Here is a 23,661-nt window from a genome sequence, read left to right on the forward strand (position 1 = left end):
ATGGAAACAAAAAAGAACGTGCAGAACCCTGAGCCTTACTCTTGGACAAGGCCAGCTATTATGAGAAGACAATGTATCTTTTCCCTAGACTGTAACCTATTTCTCTTTCTTAACTGGTGTTGGGCTCCAGGTCTTCCTTCCACTTTCGTGGAAGTCCTCCTTGCTCTCAAAACAAATTTTTTTTTGACAGGTTCTCACTTTGTAGCTCAGGATGGCCTAGAACTCGTTATCTTTCTATGTAGCACTGGCTGGCCAACAGCCAACATTCCTCCTGCCTCATCCTCTCAAGTGCTGGGATTATATCAATAGTGTGTACTGCCATACTGGGTTTCTTTCTATCTCTTAAATGACTATGGCTTAGCAGTTAAGGGTACTTGCTGCTCCAGCAGAGGAGCTGGGTTTGGTTCTCAGCACCCATATGAAACCCCACAGCTGCCTGTCACTTTAGTTCCAGGGGATCTGACACCTCTTCAGACCTCCTCAGGCTCCCGCATGTGTGTATGGTGCACACAGACACACTTAGACACACACACACACACACACACACACACACACACACACACACAATAATATAAAAAATGGTTATGGCTTAGGGCATCTGCTGCTGGCTGTTCCCTGCGTTTAGCCTCCTGAGGAAGCCTCCTTTGATACCGTCTTCCTACCCCATTGTCCAGTTCTAGAGCGAGGACTTGCTGAGTTATAGCCAGGTGCAGTCTCATACTGCACTCCAAGGACCCAAGACCCAAGTGTGAGAGTATTCCAGGCATCAGTCACCATTCTCCATCTCCATCTTCCTACCTAACCACATATTTCCTCCAGTTCCCGGTCTTAATCCAGAAATTGAGATGAGGTTTCTCTTGGCTTTCCCATATTCATCCAGGTCTCAGGCCACCCACAGACACATGCTCTGAGGCAGGGATCCATTTTGGAACCTGGGAGACTATAAATACCACACACTCCTGCTCCCGAGTATGCACCTAAGCAACACTTTCATTTGTACCTTTCAGCTCTTGAGGACAGGGCCTACTATGTATTCACATGTGCCCCCACCCCAAGCATGATGTCGTTTCTACAGCAGGAGAGCTTCAGTATACACTTGTGAAAGTAGCGGGAAGAAGGAGGGATGCAGAAGGGAAAGGATTGAAAGCAACAAAACAGAAGATGATCTTCCAGACTAAGAAGTTAGATGGTATCAAATGGAGGATTTGGTAAATAAGTTTGCTGCCCCTAAACATGTGTGAAATCACTTCCCAGGGTGTACCTGGTGAGTTAGGAGACTGAATATCATCGGCACTGAGAAAAGTATCTGAGACTCGAGGAGCACCCAATATTAGAAATAACAGCGGAGTAGTCATCTAAAGGGACATCTGAGGATGCCCTCAGAGCCTGTAGGTCTCAGGAGGAAGGGTCACAGCTTGCTGAAGGGTTCCGAGGCAGCCACCCCTGGAGTGACCACCTGCATAGCCGCCCTGCTCCTGATCTGAGGCTCAGACTGTCTCTATATTGAGTGTCTCATCATCATCACTCCCTGGCCCTGCGGCCCTTCCATCTTGGGTTGAGGTTTTAAGCATGAGAATGTCTGTTTCTTTCTGCCCTTTCCTAATGACGTGAGTACTAGTATTGGTTTTCGAGCAGATGTTAAGTGGGCTGCTATCATCTTTAGTAGACTGTCTGTGGCTTGCTGGGGTGTTGAGAAGGATTCTGAAGTTCAGTTAAAGGTCAGTAGAGGGAAGCCCCATGGAAAGAGGTGGCAGAGGCCAGGAATGGTTGGAGAGGAGCCATGTGGATGTCACCCCGTTCTACAGAGTGGGGAGGAGTAGCCTAGAGTGGGCGGACGTTATTTTCATTTCATTTTTCTTCCAGAGATTTCGCGTGGTGCTCGTCGGTAGGTTGGATGTGGTATCTGTGGATGGGGAGGAAAAGGGTTGACTGGCTTACAGCTTCCACCCCTGACCTGTTGACACCTGATATTTGTGACCAGATCAGACCCAGGATCACAAACAAGCAGGAACAGGAGACTGTTTACCACATCCCTCCCAGTGAACGTTCTCCAGCAGTTATTTCAGAGGCAATTTAAGCTTCTGTAACCTGAGCTATGACCGGATACTGCTAACTGAGCACATAAGGGCCTGCCTACACTGCTAATCTAGAATCTTCGCTTTGGTAGTTAGAATGTGCTGAGGAAGGACTACTGGCTTTGAGCTGCCACTGGGTCTGTTTCATAGCAACAGTCAGTTACACAACCATGTTTAGTAAGGAGCTTTTACCCAGGGTGAATTTGTCCAGTCAACTCCTTTAAGGCATCTTTTTTTTTTTTCATATGGAGAAACCGAGGCATGACTTGGCATTTGACTCATCCACACTGGAATGTAGGAGTTTTCAAAGTAATGTGGCCCTCAGGCCTCTTGGCCCATGAAGTTAGCAAATACTCCTTGAATGTTTTATACATGTCACTTGTAGGCATTACAAGTATAGCTATGGGTGAGAACATCTAAGCCCTCGGCCTTAAAGTGCTCGGCCTTAAAGTAGTTGGGAGAAGATACGTGAAATCCCACAGCAAATAACACTTTAAAGAGAGTAGGAAATATCCCAAGGAAAGCAACATGTAAGTAGAAACCCTCTGCCGTGGTTGACCAGAAAAGCTGCTTGGGGGCAGTCACACAGTGTCCCTCAGAAAACAGCTGAAGCAAATCTGTGTAGTAGATGGAAGAGAAGTAAGTGGCTAGTGGAGAGAAGGCCCTGAGGCAATCTGTTAGCACCCACCTTTGCCAAATTGTGGATGGAGGTAGTGATGGCCTCTTATAGGCCTTGAAGGCAGCAGTTGCCTTTCCTGGACCTGCTAGGAAGACAAGCCATTGCGTTAGGTAGCATATACTTGCTTAGTTGTTTCAAGAGGGTGAAGTTTATAAGGGCTGGTGAGCCTTCGATGGCATTATGCCTGTAGGCAGCTAGGTTTGACAAACAGGGTTCCGCTCTGCTCTGTACAACTTGTGAAGTGTGGACTACAATGACCAGTGACCATAAATAGGTACATCAGCCTTGGGGATGGAGCGTTATCACCCAACCTACAGTTGACTCTTCTCCAAACCATGTCTGAATTCTCATGCTTCTGCCCATGTACTCACCACAGCCCAGGCCTTGCCTGCATGCTTTACTATATCTGCTCACAAATGCTTTAGAAGCAGTTAAGTCTATTAAAGAAAGCATTGTCCTATAATCTACACCTGCTGTTGGATTCTATCACCCCAGTCGCTGGTTGCAGTCAAGGCTCTAGGCCCTAATCTGGAAACTGGGATAGTGCCCACTCCTCTTGATGTCTTTGGGTATCCTTCTACAGCAGTAGTTCTCAACCTTCCTAATGCTGCGACCCTTCAATATAATTCCTCGTGTTGTGGTGAACCCAACCATAAAATTATTTTTGTTGCTATTTCATAACTATAATTTTTCTACTGTTATGAATTATAAATATTTTTGGAGATAGAGGTTTGCCAAAGGGGTCTCGACCCACAGGTTAAGAGCCACTGCTCTACATACAGCCTTCATCCCAGCTTCTCTCCTGGCAAGGCTATTTTGGGTCTCTTCAGGAAGCCCTCTGTGCTGGGTGTGGAGCCAGGGCTCCCTTAGTCCCTCTGTACATCCATTCGACACACTTCACTTTATGTCCTGATAAGACCTTGGCTGCCAAGCAGCCCTGAATCTCACAGGCAGGTAACATGTCCTAAAGTCATGCACGTTCCCAGCCTCATGCACACAGTAAGGTGCCATCAGTGCCTGATGAGCAATACAGGATGTGTACTATTTGCCCATTATCACAGAAAGGATTGTGAGTGAAGATAAGTACCAAACACGAGTCACTGTTGAATTCTTATATAATTCGGAACTTACTTGAGTTCCTGTCACTTTAAGGATGCTCTGTGGTAAAATGTGTTTAACGAAGTTTACTATTTCAACCATCACTGAGCAGACATCTTGGTGGCAGCAGCACATTTGCACTGTTGGTAGCCGTCACCACCGTCTAACTCCAGGACTTTTTCTTCATCCTACACAGAAGTGCCATATCACTTGAGCAATAGCTCCCGCTCCCCTCTCCCCAGCCCTAGGAAAGAACCATTCTCTTTCTGTCTTTATCAAATAGTTACTCTTTCCTCACGTAAGTGAGGTCACTAGAGTCATCTTTTTATCGTTGACTTATTTCACTTAGTGTGTTTTCAGGGTATGTCTGTGATCTCTGTTGTATATATCAGGATATCCTTCCTTTAAGGATGAATAACACACACACACACACACACACACACACACACACACACACACCACTTTGCATTTGTCTGTTTAATTAGCTGATGTATATTGGGGTTGTTTCCATCTTTGGATTTTGAGGAATAGTGTGAGCATTGGTGTGCAAACTCCTTTTCGAGTCCAACTTTTGACTTCTACTGAAAATAGAAGGTGCTTAATCTTGTGGTAAAGTTACTTTTAGAGTTCAGAGACGTCTTAAATATATTTGGAACAGTCATTTTGAATCAAACAAACAGACAAAAAGTCACCTTAAGATAGGATGTGATATAGAAAGATGGGCGGGCTGAGAGTTCACATTCTTATTTCTGTGACCTGTGTGATGATGCTTGGTAACATGAAATGACTTGTTTCAAGTATTGTTTTAATTTTTTTTCCTTACAGCATCAAACTTCTAGCTGTGCAAGAACTTCTTGACAAAGAGGCCCTGGAAAAGGTAAATATTTTGTTCTTTCTGCCATACAGGAAGAATTCTGCTCCTTGACAGAGACAGCACAGACTGCAGAAGTGGTCTGCTTGTTCGTATTCCCCACAGGCAGTGAAAGCTTCCAGTCACACGCCATTCACTCTTGCAGACCCAAACTTGCTCTGTTCCTTCCAAGCTCCATGAAAGCAGAGACTGGCTTGTCACAAGCCAGGCGACCCTCTGAAGGTTTCCGGTGCTTCTGAGCAGCAGGAGCAAGGAAGAGGCCTTCTCCATGCTAGCCTTCCACCTTGCCATCCCCTCCTCTCTTCTCCATATTTGATCATCTGAGTGTATGGGTGAAGGAATTGAGGTCCAGCCATACTTGGTAACCGGTCCAAGGCAAACGAACTCAGTGGAGGAGTGAGGATCTGAACCCCATAGTTCCATTTCTGAAACGATAGCTTCACTGTTTAGCAGACATGGCTGTGATAGTCCATCCCTTTAGGATGTTGCTGGAGATTGGGAAATCACCACCGCATCTGGGAGGTGATTTTGGTTCATTTCTGTCTTCCCTGTTAGAGTCAACTCTGGAACTGACAGCCTTTTGCTTGTGGTTCTCGGTGTAAGGAGGAATGGGTTCAGCAATGCAGGCTAGGCAGGTTCCTAGGAGGCCAGGTCCTAAAATGCCATAGTGGGACCTACTGTACTCATGCAGTAGTTACACTCCCCCAGGGCTAGCTCAGGACTCTTCCTACAAATGTTGCTGCGACTGTTGATTGTAATCTGTAGGTTGACATAAAACTAAGTGGTTTGAAAGATAACCATCCAAGTGGTATTTATTTTCGGAATTTAAAATGTTCGGATTAGTGCTCAGACCCTTGGTCCTGAAATGAAGAAGGTCTTGAAATCGGTACCAGCCAGTACTGTGAAGGGTGGGGAGTGGCCTGAGCACTGAGGCTCCACTTGGCTCCTTTTCCATGATGGGTGAAGCAGGGACAGTGCCTCCTCTGGACCTTAGAAAGGCAAGATAAGATGCGAGGCGAATGAGCTAATGTAGCCAAATGGCTCTCTGGATGCCTAAGCACACTGCCCATGTTAATTCTTAATTCTTGCTATCAATTCTTCATAGACATCTAGCTATTAAGATATACTGTGATGACTGTAAAAGCTATCAATGGGCCAAATGGCAACCTTGATTATAGATAGTAAATTAGATAAAGGAACTAAATTAACAATAACTTTCCCTGCAGCTGATGACTTGTTTGTGGTCATTTAAGAGAATGGCCTGGTCTTTAGGAACCACAGGAAGGAATATAGGAACAGATCTTAACAATCATTCTGAAAAGATTCCAGAGACAGTAGAGAGAAAGAGAGGTGGGGGGGGGGAGAGGGAAGGATATCCATCCACATCTATATCTGTCTGTTTGTCTATCTATCTATCTATCTATCTATCTATCTATCTATCTATCTGTCTTTCTATCATCTATCTGTCTATCTATCTGTCTATCTATCTATCTGTCTATCTACCTATCTATTTATAGAGAGGAGATAGGCAGATGGGGTAGAATACAAACCATTGGACCGTCTGTGTAAACAGATATATGACTGTTCTTTGTATGTTCTTGAAACTGTTTAAAAGACCTATCCCATTTTTTTCTTTGGAGTATTATTCTCTGCAGTTATGTGGTGATATTTTTTTTTGTGCTCTAATAAACCTTGCCTGGAGATCAGAGGAAAGCCAGTCATTATAAGTAAACACAAAAATCATGCAATGTTAGCACACACCTTTAATCCTATCACTTGGGAGGCAGGGATCTGTCTGGATCTATGTGAGTTCAAGGCTGTACTGGGAACAGAGCCAGGTGTGGTAGCACATGCCTTAAATTCCAACACTAGTTAACCATGGAGGTCTGTAGGTCTGTACAGGCAGACAGGAAGTGACAGAGCTGAGCAGGAAGAGGAAGTGATGTAGCTGGACAGAGAGAGCAAATCAGATGGCAGAACAGCCCAGCATATGGGCGTGGGTAGACAGGAAGTAGCTCACTTTTGGAAGCTGTGGAGTTTTGGTGGGGTGAAGTTAGCTGTGGCTGTTCCTATTCCTCTGATCTCTCTCAGGCTTTAACCCCAATTTTTGGCTCTGTGGTTTTTTTTTTAAATTATTATTAATAAGACTGTTTAGAAATTCATCTACACAGTTATTTGTTTTACTTCCTGATGTTGAAAAGTTAGAAACAAATCTTGCCATACATAGAGCTTCCACATCCAGTGCATCAGTATAATAAAAATACAGGCACCAAAAATACCAGTTATATCTTTGAAGTGGTTACTGTCTAATTTAGAGAGACCACATAGCCAGGCCAATTGAGGGACCAAAGCTGCATCAGAGAGGTGGTGTCAGGCAGGCTTGCTGTGGCTGGCTGCCAGCCAGTGAGCCATTGTGCCGCCCTGAGAACCAGGCTTCTCTGGCTCTGCTCCAAAGCCTGCCTTCTCCTTTTTTTCTGAATTACCTTGGGTTACTTATCCTCTGTGCCTCAGGTTCCCAGCTGTGAAATGAAAGTCATAATCCCGAATTCACAAAGGTTTGGAAGAGAGTTAAGTGGGCAGTCTAGGTAAAGGTGCTTAGTAGGGCATCTGGGTCTGAGAGGTCTCCAGAAGTTAGCTTCTGTATATACTGCTTCCCTCATCCCCACCTCCAGCTGTCCTCCTTGTCCTCCTTGTCCTCCCTTCCGCCCTTTCAGTAAGCCTGATGGTGGGTTTTTATCATCCCATCTCGACAGATGACCAGCAGAAAATTTTATAGGACCGTTGAAATATACGCAGGGACCTATGGGGAGCCAAGTTCTGGCAGTTCATGTCTCTCTTCTGTGCAGTTTCTGCTCATTTGCTCATTCATTCTTGAAGTGTTTGTTGAGGTTTCTGTGTGCTGGGCAAGTAAACATTTTTAGAAAATCCCCGAAGCAGCCAGTAGCTATGCACTCGGTATCCAGTTATATTTTGAGTGATACATGAATTAGTCCTTTTTGTTTGTTTGTTTGTTTTTTTTGCAGTAAGATTGGTTCAATGGTTTGTTGAAATGAGATATGCTCCTTGAAGAGCCTCATGGATGATAGATTCCTTTCTACTAGGTCAAGGCTAGAGTCACTGTGAAAAGGGCCTGGTAAACCATGCAGCTTTGCTATTCAAAGTGTTGTCCCTGCACTGCTAGCTCTGGAAGATCCTTAGAAATGTGGAACTTTGACCCGTAGCTCAGACCCACTAAGTCAGAGCCATATCCTGCAGAGACCCCAGGTGTCTGGTGTGCATCAAAGTCCCCTAACTGTTTAGGAGAGGATCATTTACTAGCTCCATAGTGATTACTGACTAGCCTGTGATAGTCAGAAACCTACTAGAGGCCGAAGATTTTGCTTTTATGTCCAGTGAAGCTCCTTTGTGAGGTACGTGTGTGTGTGTGTGTGTGTGTGTGTGTGTGTGTGTGTGTTTCATGCCATACAATGCTTAAGTTCCAGGAGCAGTAAGAAGGATGCTCATCAACTGCCTGTCTGTGTTCTTTGCTTTGAGTGTAGGACCTTTTGTTTTCCAGGATTTAAAAACAGATTCATGCATTTAAATGCGTCGTTACATGAAAGGAAATAAAAACATTGGTACAGCTTGATTTAGAGAGATCTTTTTCAGTGACCCTTTCAAACAGCTTCCTGCAAGGCTGCAGACAATAGTTTGGCCAGCCATTCTGGCTAGAGGTAACCTTCACCCTGGCAGTACAGAGGGCCGCCACCAGCTGACCTACTGTGATGAACGCCCAACTTGGGCTTAGCCTCCCTGGGACACAGGCCATCCAGCTCACAACTGCTGCTTATTCTGCCCTGAGTCCTCAAGGCTGCTACTCTGTCACCAGTCCTAGATCAGCTGATGTTATACTCTGTCTTCTAGAGCTAGCTCTAAGGGTGTAGACAGCTTGAGTCTCAGGTTGGTTATTTACCAGTGAGAGGCCTGCTGGGCAGGTTATCCCACAAACTTCATTTTTTTTTTTTTTGTTTTGTTTTTAATCCCTAGCATGCAAAGTTACAATTGTAACATCATTGGAATTTCGTGAGAATAAATTAATGTTAATAAATAAAATAACTGGAATAACAATGCAGCAAAAGAGATCTTGTATTGTAAACACCAGTGTGTCAGCATCTAATTACCCTACCACTGCCTGTGAACTGCTGTTCCTTGTCACGGTCGTCATCCTCGTCCTCAGTACGGCTGCCTTTTCCTCTCTTGAGAAGCTTATTCAGTGTTTCTGTTGTCATTAGAAGATGTTAAAGAAAAAGCCATAGCCCCCCTCACCCCCATTTGCCAAACTTGGAGAGCAAGGTGCCCTTTGCCCCTTTCTGCTGCTACTGCCCTGAGATGTGAGATGTTTCTCTTAAAATACTGGCTTTGAAATGCAACTCTTTGTTTAATTTTTTGGTAGGTGAGACAAATGCTCTCTGAGCCCCACTTTGGTGTTTTCTGTGTGTAAAAAGTGTATATTTGTTTCCCCAGCAAGCCTGGGGCTGAAAAAAAAAAACTTAATACAGTAGTTGCTCTTCCAGCCAGACCCTAGTGCTGAGCAACATTGGAATTAGAAGCTAATAGTTCCCTAGAGATCTTCAGAAGGACTAGGCTGCAAACTGTTTTCATATAGATGTGCGTACTAAGCTAAAGATGCTAGCTAGGCTCCTGGCAGTAACTGGTGTTTCAAACTCACTGAAATGCACTAATAAAGCCTCGTCTTTGTTACACGCCTTTATAGTGGCTTCTGTTGTGATTTGGATTTCCATTTAATTTAGCTTGCGTGACAGTGCAGTAGCTGTCCTGTTCCTAATTGTACTTTTCACTTTACACTGGAATGGTCTGTATAGAATCACAAAATGTTTCAACCGAGGGAGACTTTTAAAACCATGTAAACCAACCCTATATATTTTTAAGAAAGCACCCCGAGACCAAGGGTACTGAGGTGTCCCTCTCTCCTGGGGCCATAGCTGGTTTGTTGGTCAGGCAAGGACCTTTCCACCTAGTGGCCTGGCTTCCATATCCGGATGGTCACATAACCAGTGAAGAATGTATAGAATGATGGAGCACGTGGAAGAGACACACCCTTCACTTGGGCTAAGATACTGGAAAGTATGTCCTTTAAAAATCCCAGCATGAGATCCGTCAGATCTCCAGTGTTATTTTTCCCCTCTCACTTAGTTCCTCATTAGTTGGAGCTTAATGTGAAGGCCATGTTGAGTGGTTGGTATTCACACATCTATGAAGGTTGTTTGTTTTCTCACTGTGTTGAGCAGAGCTGCACGTGGTCATAATTAATCTCATTGCCATCCTTTGCCTGGCAGGAAGCTGGCCACTTTTCTTTGAAAGGACTAGTGGGCAGACATGGGGCTCCCCGGGGAGGTTCCAGTCTCTAGAGTAGTGTCTGACTCTGACAGAGGCTTGCTGTAGCTTCCAGGGTCCAGGCAGCTCTACTTCCCAGACTGTACCCTGGGGTCTACGCACAAACCTCACTGATGGGCCTTGGAGCATCTTGGTGAATTGTGGGCCAGGCTTTGTAGTCTGTTTAAAGGAGGTGTATAGATGAAATTCTAAACGGTCTTATTAAATAAGAAACACAGAGCCAAATGCAGAGTTAAAAGCCCAAAAGATCAGAGCACTAGCGAAGCCTTTAGCTTACCAGTCACTGCTATCCTTCACCTCAGAGAGAGACCTTCTCCTGTGTGACCCCTCTTTTTATTGCCTTTCTGTTCTACCTTCTCATTGGCTTTAAACCCAACCACATGATTTCCTCGTCACTGCCTGTCTATACAGGCCTCCAGGACTCTATGGTTTGTACTGAGATTAAAGGTTCGGGTCACCACTTGGCTGTGTCCTTGAACACACAGAGACTCTGCCTACCATGTGATCGGATTAAGGGCATGTTCCTCCACTGCTGGACTTCTGCTAAATGGCTTGCTTTTAGCTCTGACACCCAGGCAACTTTATTTATTAACATACAAACAAAATCACATTTCAGCACAAATAAAATAACACCTTAGAGGTGGGTCTGCAGGTGCAGCTTAGTGTCAGAATGCTTGCCTATAGCATGCACATACAAGATCTGGCTTTAATCCCCAGTAGCAGTAGAAGAGTGGAGACAAAGAATTTGACATCCCCAAGATACTATGTATATACCCAGGGGCTTACACGGTTTTTACATTTTCCCAAATGAAACTTTTAAAATCCCTTTAGCTTTATCAAAAGCAAGCATATACATAGTGAGAGGTTGCTTTAAATCCATCATATTGGCTGTGTTTTAAAAACAGTGTGTAAAGTTGCAGCTGCTAAATGCAGCATGCAGGTCATTTCTGTGCAGGGCAGGTGACATGAGACTGACCCTCAAATAAGTGTGTGACGTTGGCCTCAGAGATGCTCCTCCTCTTTAACCAGGTTGTGTGTGTGTGTGTGTGTGTGTGTGTGTGTGTGTGTGTGTTTTCCCGGATATATCTCTTAAGGAGACAGTCCATGAAGATAGATAACAGTAGGCACATTGCCACACACTCTTCAGTTGTGAACAGTTGGAGGCAGCTCAGTGTTGTAGAGGATGATAGATAGGTAGATATCCATAGATGGTAGATATCCGATGGTAGATAGGCTCCAGGGATGGGTATGTGACTACCATAAATGGGAAAACATGTAGCCGGGTAGGAATGTGATATACCTTTTACCGAGGAGGAGACTAAGCTTCTACTTGCTTTGATAACAGCCATGTGTAAATATGTATTTATTCCTTCAGCCAGTAGTTACTGGGCCCCATCTCCTATTAGACATTGTGCTAGCAGATGTCCACATCTGTGAACAAGAAGCTCCCATGGTAGCTGATAAGGAGACCACCATTAGCTGTTACACAACTATTTAATTACATGGGTGAAACTGAAAAACTTCAAACCAAGCAGAAAAGGCTGGTTGTTGGGAAAGGGGCCCTAACCTAACGTTCTCATGGCATCCAGGAAATACGAAAAGCACATAGTTGGGTAGGTTCTTATTTTCCTTTGTAATATTCATTGTAACTCTCCAAGTCCTATTCCTGGATTGAACATTGTAAGACCCCTTTGGTAGATGCGGTGGGAGGAGGAGCCGGAGGAAGGAGCTTTGAGGAAGGAGACCCATGGTCTCTGAGGGTTGGGATGGTGCACAGAAATGGAGCAGCCCCTCTGAATGGCCTGGCATCCTGCACCGTGGGTGCTGATAGACCACAGCAGCTGGCTTGTCCTCATGAAGTTGTTACTGAAATCCAGGCATATCCACCCGTTTAACTCAGTGTCTGTGGCTGCTCTAAGCCACAAGGACAGAGTCCAGGGGTTGTAACAGAGATAGTCTATCCCGCAGACCTCAAGCTGTCTATCAGTCGGCCCTTTTTATTTACAATTTGCTGACTCCTTTTCTAGATAAGTGGTATCCTTTAAGAGTCACCCGGAAACCATAGGCTCTTACTCTTAAAAAAATGCATGTATGAACTTTTACACATGGTCAACTTCCCTTATTTCAGAGGAGCCTACAAGCCTCCTCGGGGGCTTACTACTGATGAAGGTAGGATTCATTTCTTCACACTAGATACGTTGAGTCATGTCTTCTTGTCCACATGGATATGTCTTGTAGATGTGGTTTTAATCATGGGATGAATTTGCCCAAGGCCGTGGAGCACAGTGTCCAAGGTCAGGGAGAGAGATTTTGTGGTCATATCCAGTCAAATTTTGCACACTGTGTCCTACTGGTGCTGAAACAGTCTCTCTCAGTTCCTTCCTGTGCTTTTGGGCACCCCCACAGTGGGGGCTTTAAGGGCTGTTACCTGCTTGTCAGAGCATCTGTGCTCCCATTCTTACCCCATCAGACACATTTAGGTTTCCTGAAACCTGGGTTGAAACTTGACTCGCTTTCTTCTTTGCCCCCGTCCTGTTTCTCTTTGTTGGTACTTTATCCAAATGAAAGTCTCATTGCCCATAGCCAGGCTTCATCCTGCTTCAGCTCTCCTTCCTGCTTAGGAGCCTGGCCCTTCTTTAATAATATTAACAATCTAATAAACCATAACTTACCTTAGCCAGTTTCGTATCTGATTCAAAGCACTTTGAGTTGTAGAAGCTTCGCTTTGGGGCCAGAGAGATGGCTCAGCAGGTAAAGATGCCTGTTGCCAAGTGTGATGATGACCTAAGTTCAATCCCTGGAACTCACTAGGGGAGAGAACTAACTCCTGAAATTGTCTTCTGACCTCCATAGGTGAGCATGTGCACAGAACACACACGCACACACACACACACACACACACACACACACACACACACACACAGAGTGTACAATATATTTTCTATTTTTAAAGGTTATTGTTAAATTATTATGTTAATTTTTTGTATGTAATGTCTTGAGTAATTTTTTATACCTATATTTTCATACTGAAAATCAATTGATTTAGCTTTAAAAATCTTTCAATTGTTTTTGTTTTGGGGTATTTTGAGACAGGATCTCATGTAGCTTAGGCTGGCTTTAGATTCCTAACCTCCTGCATCTACCTCCCAAGTGCTGGGATTAGAGTCATATGCTACTCTATCTACCTTTAAAAGTGTTTTGAAGTCACAGAAGTATGAATTGGCAAGATAAGGAAGTCAGTCACCCATGGAGCAAGTGTGGCCTGTCAGCTGACCCTTTGGGGAGCTGGCTGCCATCTTCTGCCTGTCTGCTTGTATTTGGGGGCTACTCCTCTGATGGCCTAACTTGGTTTCCTGCATACTCTAAAAGTTCTGTCACTACATCTTAGTCTTTTAATTGATTCTAGATTTATAGAGGAAATGAACAGAGATTGTGTACATGTGAATCATAGATGTAGGCAGAGGCTATGGCTGGGTCTATAAAAAAAAAAACAAACAGAACAGAGGCCAATTCAGTCATCAGAGAGGCCTGGCCCATTGGAAGTTGTTCAAGTCTAAATGTGCACAGGAGAACTAGCTTTATTTTTGCCTTAAGAAGTCAGTCCTCTGTGTTTTACTAAGACTTCTGTTACTGCCAGTCTGAGAGAGTTTTGCTGGCCTGTCACAGTGGCTCATGACTTCGTGAAGTTCCTAGCCCATGTGCCGGCTACAACTTTTTCTGTGCTGGCTTGCCCACCTCCAGATGCCTTCCCCGCTCTGCTGTCTGCAGCCTGCACTTCTGATCATGGCTGTATAGCTTATATCAGAATAACCTTTCCTCAGCTAACAATATAAACTGGGTAAGATGCAGTCAGGTATTGCAAGGTTCCAAAGGGCAGCCAAAGCAGGCAGAAACTACAGGAGCTGCAAGTGAGGAGGGAATCTGCATGGAGTGAGGTCCATTTCAGAGTGACTTGTCCTAGCTCCCCAGAGGTGGGAAGCCACAGGCCTGGCAGAAGGGTGAGGTTTGCTGAGGAGTAGGGAATGCTCTGCAGGAGCTTGCGATTCCTCTGATTTTCTCTGTTGTTTTCTGTCTTCTGATGTTACTGCTTTCTTCTCCCTGCATTTGCTTTAGCTTATTCTTGCTTGGGAAGCTTAGATTATTGATTTGAAACTCATTTTTATTGACTGGTGTCAAAGGCTCCCAGTTTTAAGTTGATCTCTAATATTGCCGTAGACGAGTTCCTTACACTTTTGTATATTGCGTCTTCAGTTTTATCCATGCCAAGGTCTTTACATTCCCTTGTGATTTCGTTTTTAACCTTTTGGTATTTCCAAGTGAACTGTTTAATTTCCACACATTTGTAAATTCTCCAAACTTACTGTTCTTATTAATTTCTTGTTTTTATTTCATCCTGTTGTGGTCAGGGAACATGTTTATTTGACTTTTGTCTTTGTAAATGTGTTGATATGTGTTTCCTGGCTCAGTGTTTGATCTGTCTGGAGAGCTCCCCGTGCATGTCAGAAGGTGTGTATTATGAGATATTTGCAGTGACTGTAGACCTCGTTGGTTCATGTTTTTGATTTATGTTATGTTCTTGTCAATCACCTGTCTAGTCAAACCATCCATTTAACTGTTGTTGGTGAATTCTGTCAGTTGAGTATTTGGGGCCCTGTTAAGTTTATAATGATTATATCATTCTAATCATTTGACACTTTTATTATATATTGTCCCTTATCATCTTTAATTTTTAGTATTTTTTTTGTTTTAAAATAAATTTTTCTTTCTTTTTTTGGTTACTCAAGACAGGGTTTCTCTGTGTAGCCCTGACTGTCCAGGAACTCTCTCTGTAGACCAGGCTAGCCTCTGACTCAGAGAGATCTGCTTGCCTCTGCCTCCCTAGTACTGGAAGATTAAAGGTGTGCACCACCACACCAGCTGCAGTCCATTTTTCTGACCTTAATATAGTTTCTCTTTGCATGACATATGATTTTTTTTTCTATCATTTTCAACTTAGGCCTTTGCATGTCAGTTGTAACTCTTATATGCTGCATATAGTTGAGTCTTGATTTTTTTTTTTTTTCGAGACAGGGTTTCTCTGTGTAGCTTTGTGCCTTTCGTGGATCTCGCTCTGTAGACCAGGCTGGCCTCGAACTCACAAAGATCCGCCTGGCTCTGCCTCTCGAGTGCTGGGATTAAAGGCATGCGCCACCACTGCCTGGCTGAGTCTTGATTTTTATATAGCTCTATTGTGTCCACTTTTTAACCCATTCACATTTAGTACTATGAATGCCGCAGTTGAGTATGTGACCACATTTCACCCTGGGTTGTCTTGTCTTTGGTCTTTTTGCTGTTGTCTGTACTACTTCACTCTTAAATATTAAGCAAACATTTTTCCTTTATTTCTTTTTTTTCTTTCTTACTGATTTTTTGAGAAAGGGTCTCATTATGTAGCCCAGACTAGCCTTGAACTTGTGGCAATCCTCCTGTTCCAGCCTCCTGAATGAAAGGATTATAGGCATAAGCCACAACACCCAGCTTGAGTAAATATTTATAGTGTAGCATTTTAACTTCTTTAATCCTTTTTTTTCCCACAAATATTTGTGTTCTTAGTGGTTGTTTCAGGATTTATCATAATATCTTAATTTACAAGGTTACAATAACTGCTTTCAAATGTCTGCAGTCTCAGATTTATGCTTCTAATTCCAGTAAGCTGTAGAAACATTTGTGCTCTAGAACTCCATCCCTTTTATGCTAGTGTTGTGCATATTAATATATATTTTGCAGACTGACTGTGCATTGTTGTAATTTTTTATATTCTTATGTCCTTTAAAGAAGGCAAGTGGTAGAACAAGCATTTACTTGTGTATTAGCTATGAGAATCCTCACTTATAGTCATGCCTGATTATTTGTGTCAGTGGATTTGAGTTTCCACTTGGTGTGATTTCCAAAACATCATTATTTCTTCCTAGCTCCTTTCAACTTTATTGATGTAAATGTATTGCATTTTGAAACAGTCCAGTCCCAAATACACTTATATGTATGCTGTCTTTTACAGCCTCCACCTCCATGGGTGGAGTTGAAATCAGGACCATGTACATGCTGAGTGCTCTGTCCAGCTGAGCCACACCCCCAATCCCTATAGTTGCTTCTTAAATGAGCTAATGAAAGAATAGAAATAGGCTCCCATAACAGCAACTACAATTGCTTTTAAGGGTGTTGATCATTTTTTCTTAAGTTTTCCAATTAGTGTGAGGTCACTTGCTTTTAACATAAATAACATTAATTTTTAAATTATTAAAATATGATTATATCATTTCCTCCTTTCCTTTTCCTCCCTCCAACCTTGTCAATCCCCTTTCTCTTAAATTCAAGGCTCCTTTTTCTTTGATTATTATTGTTACATATATATTATAGTTGCATATATATATATATATATATACATACTTTTACACACACACACACACACACACACACACCATGGTCAGTTTGTTTAGTGTGGCTTGTACGTATCTAATTTTAGGGCTGATCACCTGGTATTGGATAACAAATTAGAGGGCTCGCCCCTGGAGAAGACGAATTCTCCCTCTCTCAGTCGCCATTAGTTTCAGTAGCTCTTTGTCTGGGGCTGGAGACCCATGAGATTTCCCTCTTCCATAACAGCATGTGTATTGGTCTTGTTTAAGTAGCCACACTGTTGGGATAGCAGGGGTGTAGTTTCCCTGCCATTTCTAGGAGCCATGATCTCACAGCAGACTTTCTGGTCCTTTGCCTGCTACAATCCACCTGAGCCTTAGGTGCAGGAGTTGTGTGGTAGATGTATCCACTGGGGCTCACATCCTATGGTCAGTTGATCTCTGCATTTTGACCGTTGTGGTTTTCTATAATGGTGTCCATCTGTTGCAAAGAGAAGCTTCTTTGATGAGGGCTAAGAGCTACACTTTCGTAGATCCAAGGATACATTTTAGAATGCAGTTAGGAATTTTGCTGGTCTAATAAAGTGGTCATAGTAGGTTTTCCTCTAAGATCCGTGACTTCACAAGCCCCGAGTAGTTGGCTAGGTTCCAGTACCAGGCCTGATTTCCCTCCTGTTCAGCCTCCAGTACAATAAGAGAGCAGTTGGTTACTGCCAAGATCTGAGTGCCACTATTGCTCCTTTAGGGATGTATGCTGTCTGCTATGCTGGTTGTAACTTTAAAGTATTTCTCATCAGGTAAGTCTCTTGGCAAAAAAATCACTTGTTTTTTGTTTGTCTACAATTTTATTCTCTCTTAGCCTTTGAAAAGCAGTTTTCCTGATTGTAAAATTGGTTGGCAGTCAGTTTTCTTTCAGCACGTTGAATACGGCATCTCTCTCCTCCTCTCCATCCCTTCCTTCCTGCCTGCCTTTTTTGTTCTAGGATGGAGTCTCATGTAACCCAGGCTAGCCTTGAACTTAATGTATAGCCAAGAATGATCTTGAAATTCTGATCCTCCTGCCTTCATCATCCAAATGTTGGGATTATAGGTGTCTACCACTCTCCTGGCTTGAATATATCATTCTCTTGCCCTTGGCCTCCATTGTTCCTGTTGCCAAGTTCAGCAGTCAGTCTCACTGGGAACGGGGGACTTTCGACAATTGGATGTATTCCTAGGGTGGGCACTGCCATGTTTGATCTATTAGGTTACTTAAGAGTGACTCATACATATTTCCTTAGTGCTCCAAGGCTGGTTCTGCCTTATGACACAGGTTCTTTTCTTTGAGATGAGCTTTAAGGCATTGTCAGTGAAACAAAAGTTTCACATGGTTTGGACAAAGGGAAAAAGAAAATGTCAAAATATCAAGAGATTCTAGAAACACCAAGGATTTTGTAGTGAGCAGACATTGAGTTTGACTCTCCTAGCATTTGTCTCAGTACGTGGGTACATGGGTACATGGATGTATACATGGGTAGGTGGTGAGTAAGTATATGGATGGAATAGCTGAATGACAGGGAGACAAATAGAAATAAAATATATCAGACTGCTACATAAAATTGATCTTCTGCTAGAAACGGTAGTGAAAACTGTTGTTAGTTTGTTGGCTTGGAAGAGAGCTGCTCTGGGATTTTTCAGTATTGGAAGGCGTCTCTTTGTCTTTACTTCAATTTTTAACACAAAGAAAAACGCACTCAGGTCAGCACTGGCCCTCATGATGGCTGCACATAGCCAACACCACCTGTAAATGCTGTGACAGCCATGTGTTGGGTATTCTACAGTTTCCCAGCTTTCCTAGACCATCCTCAATGCTTATCTTAACAGGAAATGCAAACAATGGCTTAGTCCTGGGAAGAACTTTAAGTTCACTCTTTTTAGAAAATGCTTAGGCTTTTCATGAATGATTCATTCATTCATTGGTTTCTGAAGAATGGTTTGGTATTCGGCAAAGTTCAGGATAGTCGGCCTTTGAAAAGAAACAAAGGGCGTACAGGTGAAACTGGTTTTGCTGAGTTGTTAGACACATCGCTGTGGTTGTTCTCAGCAGTAAAATATCCTGATTGAGCTGGTCCCTAAAGTCTGCTTTGCCAGAAATAATTCAGAGGAGCATTCTAACAAATTGTCAATTCTGCATTTAGCATGAATGATTCTTACAGCTGACAGAATGTTTTTATTAACCTTCAAAGACATTGAAATGATCAGTTTGGGCCTTAAGAGTGTACACTCCTTGGAAAATGTCCAACCGGGCTTCAGAGATTTTGACCCATCTGGGTAGTGATTCAGAAGTGTGCACGATACCAGGATGGAGGACTTGTGTCTGGGTCCTAGACTGGGCTTTCCCACCACATACAACTACTACCACTCACTCCTGCCCATTCCTAAGCCTACTCCACCTCAACTTTGCCCATGAAATACAGATCTGTCTATCATACAGAGTTAGCTAGGGTGGACGCAGAGAGCCACAGCAAGCCACACAGCTCCTCGTCTGTGAGTTGCTCTGAAGTCCCCTGCCTAGTGCTTTTATTTGCCAGTGGTTCTCTGTATAGATGGACAGTTAAGAGATCTTGAGTCGCTCTGCAGAAGCACAGATGATTCACTGCATCATCTTCCCAGTATGACTGTTCTAGCTCTGAGATCTCCAGGGACCAGAAGTGTCCAGGACTAATGCAGATCCCCAGCATTTGTGAGACAAAGCACCAACACTGAAGGAGTTCCAGGGCTTTGCCTAAATGCCAGTATTTGCACAGGAAATCTCCCAAGGCATGTGGCCTGTAAGACTGCAGGTTTTCGTCATAGCCAAGCTCTGCTCTCTCCTCTCCATTGGGTGGAGAATCAGCTGCTTTCTGTGGACGATTGGTTTGCTCTCTCTCTGCAGCTGCCTCCTTTTGTCACTGTTTGTCTGACTGTGTTCGTGAATAAGAGATGTAATGTGTTGATGCTTCATTTCAGGATGAGGCAGGGGCAGTTTTGAGGTTTTGGTAACAGCAGTTAATAAGCTTTTTTATGGAAAATGGAAATCTTCTACATGGGTAAAGTTTAAGCCAACTAAATGATATTTTTTACCATGGGTAGATGAAATTTCTAGAATTTGAAAATCTGGGAGAGAAATTCAATATAAGATTAAAATTTGGTTCCTCTAATGTTGTTGTTTTAGTCTCTCATTTATATTGTTATTAGAGTAACACTTCTATCCTGGTATTTGTGCAGAAGTCCTTTGGTATCTGCAGGGCATTGTTCCAGGACCCCTCTACACCAGTTCCCCAAATAACAAAGTATGCGCGTGTACCCTACGTGCATCCTCTCCTTCTCTTTAATCACGTTTAGTTTACAGTGCTCCATGCAATACAAACACTGTACAAATAGTAGTTGTCTGTATTGTTTAGGGAATGATGCTAAAGATTGCATATGTTCAGTATGCACAAAGGTACTTCTTTGAATAATTTTAATCTGTAGTTGGTTGAATCCACAGGTAGAAATGTAGGACCCATGGGTATTGAAGACCAGCTATGTTTGCTTCAGAGGGGAGCCGAGAGGCTTGCTGAACTTGGACAGACATCCTGGTGGTCGGACACATTAATGTGCCGTGGCTTCCCTGTCCCACAGCACTGCCATGGCGACCACCTTGTCCGCTGTTCAGCTTGGTTTGGGTACCCTTTTTCTAACTCTCTGTCCAGTTTGCACTTAGCCTACCTTCTGCCTGTATCCTGGAAGGATCCAGAAAAGCCTGTGAAACTAACATCACGGAGTTTGGCGTTGCACCTGGCCAGAAATTTAATGAGAAAGCAACTTGACTGAAAAATACCGTGGGGATTTGGCTTTCTATTTCCCCATTAGCCTAGAAAAATTAAGAATTAATGGATCTCAGACATTTTCCACTTCTTGCTGCCACCAAGCCTCTGGGAGTGAAAAATTGTAGGTCTCTCTATCTTTTGCTGCCCACACAGGAAAGATCACTCAAAGCTATGGAGTCTACTGGGAAGAAAATAGGAAATGTAAAGGCATTAGAGAGTAGGATTCAGTAGAATGCAACTCTAAGTGGAAAACGCCGTGAACTGGAAATGCGCTCACCCACGGCGCTGAAGTCTTTGTGTTATGATTATTGCTGAGGAAAGCAGGTCGTATAAACACAGTTTAGAAAAGCTGGAGACTGGCATTTCATGAGGTAAATGGCAGCCAGAGCCACTTTCCCGAGGCTTCGTAAGTGCTAATTCTGTTTAATGTGGCAGCTCCTAATAACTCTGGGTCCCTCACAGAAGCGTGTGGAGGTAGTGTTGGAGCTCTGCAGTCTAGAGGGAGTTCAAAGGAGGCTAGACGTCAGCATGTACAGACCAAGAAGATGTGACCGGGGAGCTTAAAAAACTGTGTGGTTGTTCACGTAAGAGGCCTGGGAGCTAGTGGGAACAGCAGCTTTGTTCTGCTCCGAGGGATGATTGTCTGTGGATTGACGCAACTGCGCCTTGGCCCTTCCTTGTGTCTGCTGCCTTTTCCTCACTTCTCATCTTCCCTTTCTCTGTCCTCACACTTTCTCTTGGTATCTCTGACCCTTGAAACCTCTGGGGTAAAAATGCCCCATAGTAGTGACTTGACATCACTCTGATGGAAATTCCTGACCTACAACTCTTAAGGCAGGAGTTACTTTGACTCACAGTTCCTGAGGTTTCAACCCGTAGTCTTTGGCTCCATTCATTATAGTGACAGGAGGCTCTTCACTGTGTGGCAGCCAGGAAGTAGATGGAGAGGATGCTGGTGTAACTGGATCTTGTTTTCCCTTCTAACTCCAGCAGCCCCAGACTCTGGGATGGTGCCAGTCCCATCTCTCCCTCTTAGTTAATGTTTTTAGAAATGTGTTCAGATACACCCCGAGGCCCACTTTACTGATTTCCCAGGCACTTCTCAGTCTAGTCAGGTTGACCCTCAAGATTAATCACATGGGGCTGGAGGGATGGCTCACTGGGTAAGAGCATTTTCTACTCTTCTAGAGGGCCTGAGTTTGGATCCCAGCACCCACATCAGGTGGCGCACAACTACCCGTAACTGTGGCTCCAAGGGAGCTGATTCCTTTCTGGCCTCATTGGGTATCCACACACATGGCAGATGTTCACAAGGACACATACACACACACATAAGTTAAAAAAAAACCTTTAGAAATGATTTACCATTTACACACTCCTATTAATCGCTTGGTTGTACGGTGGTTTGGGGGAACTGAGGGACAGTCTCTTCCTTCCATCCATGATATCCATACTTTCAGCCTGTTCACCTGACGTCAAAAAGGGAAGAAGAGCCTAGAAAGGGCAGGGAGGGGTGTGCTTGGCTAGGTTAACCAGGCCTGTCTTAGGAAATATGTTGTCATTGATGCAAGTTCAGGGCAAGTGCCTTTGATCACAGGTTCTGTGTTGTAACACACAGCTTGACGGCTCTGTCGGAACCATCAGATAGCTCTGCTTCCTCAACCTTCACGATTAGTGTGTTTCTCAGGCTATTCAAACCAGATTCTGTGGGTGAGCATGGTTGGTGTAAGCCATGGCATGGCCATCCCAGTATTTTTGCTGTGATGTGGGATGTGCTTCCATCTGCCTGCAACTTCCCCCACGCGCTCCCAAAATAGCTACAAAATCCTTCAAAACGCATTGCTATTTTCAGACTTGCTTCCACTTAGAATAATTAGTTTCAATCATTACTCACAAGTTTAGTGCCTAATTGGGAAAGAAGAGCTTATTTTATTTGCCCTAAAACCGATCTACCCCACCCCCTCACTTCTAAGAGCCAGTTTTCGAAGAATTACTGGGCCATGTCGTCCTCTGCTAAGTGTGTGGAGAGAAGTCTGAGTTACTTCCCCACGGTGGGTCCTGACCTCTCTGTTCCCATTAGATCCACCTGCATTCTGCACTGCAGCTGTGCAGCCTTTGAGATTGCTGGGTCCCTCTTCCAAGTCTGTGGGGATGGGGGTGCTTGTGGGCAAGGGCCTGCCTCCTTTCCTTGCCTGTCTGGAACTCCACATGCTCGTATTGCCCCTGCTGTCTCTGCTGCAGCTAAATAGCTCCATGTTCTATCAGCTCTCCATGCTTCCCCTACAGCAGATCTGGATGGTCTCTTCGCTTCTGCAACGCTCTCCCCTCTTCTTTCTCTGGTCAACTCCTCTTGAGTTAGGAGCTCAGACATTACCTCCGTAGAAGCCTCCTCTGACTGAGGCAGGTCCCCACCAGCAGCATATATGCACACGGGTTTGCTCGTCATGTCTTCATAGCACGGGTCACAGGTCCAGTTTTGATTAACCGTGTGTCTCCACCTCTCTTCCCCAGTCCTTGTTCCCAGCCAGCTAGGCTGGGCAGGCACTCATGTTCCTAACTATTGGTGGTCCAGAACTGCTGTGGACCAAATGTGTATGTCTCCTCCAGCCTTTGTGCACTGACACGTTAATCCTCACAGGGAGGTGGGGCTTTGAGATAGAATGAAGGGGATGAGAATGTACACTTAGCTGCTAAGTAATGAACATGGCCTAGAAGGGCCCATTGGGGAAGAGAACCCTAGTGGTGGCAGTGGTGTGATCTGGTAGATTTGTGGAAAGCACCTGAGCTGACCACAGACATTTCCACACAGTTCTAGTTAGGTGATCCAATGACACTTTCCAACTGCTTAGCTGCTTTGGGGCCTTGCACTCACATGAGGGTCCTAGCAAATACAGAATTTCAGGAGAAATTCTCCACAGAGGCATTTTATTATAAGTAAAACAGAGAGAGAGAGAGAGAGAGAGAGAGAGAGAGAGAGAGAGAGAGAGAGAGAGAGAGAGGGAGAAAGAGAGAGAGGTGAGCATTGTCTGTCTCTAGGTTAAAGACAAGTTCATTTGTGAAGATTCTCTTCATTTGTGCTCATCAGACATTTAAAAAAGAGAAAGTGTCACATTCTTCCTGGTCACAGATTCTGGGAGATGGAGTATGTCTTTGGCCATGTCCTTTCCAGTGCCCTGTGTTGCTGTCTACCACAGGTGCATGTTAAAACAAACCCAAAACTCTTGATTTACTCTCAGAAACACAGACAGTATAATTTTTTAATTCTTAAGATATTTTAAACATGTGGATAAAAAGCACTCTGAGGGTGTGAGGGTAGAGT

The 23,661-nt window shown here is 43.9% G+C and overlaps 1 protein-coding gene across 1 annotated transcript in view; it reads left to right on the forward strand.

Moving 5' to 3' along the window:
* Eepd1 (endonuclease/exonuclease/phosphatase family domain containing 1) overlaps positions 1-23,661 on the forward strand; it is a 108,396-nt gene that overhangs the window by 58,009 nt on the left and 26,726 nt on the right. Inside the window, exon 3 of the mRNA XM_059267535.1 lies at positions 4,678-4,729. Coding sequence (XP_059123518.1) covers positions 4,678-4,729 — 52 coding nt within the window. The remainder of the gene's footprint in view (positions 1-4,677; positions 4,730-23,661) is intronic.

Source organism: Peromyscus eremicus, chromosome 7, assembly GCF_949786415.1.
Source record: "Peromyscus eremicus chromosome 7, PerEre_H2_v1, whole genome shotgun sequence".
Taxonomy (NCBI): domain Eukaryota; kingdom Metazoa; phylum Chordata; class Mammalia; order Rodentia; family Cricetidae; genus Peromyscus; species Peromyscus eremicus.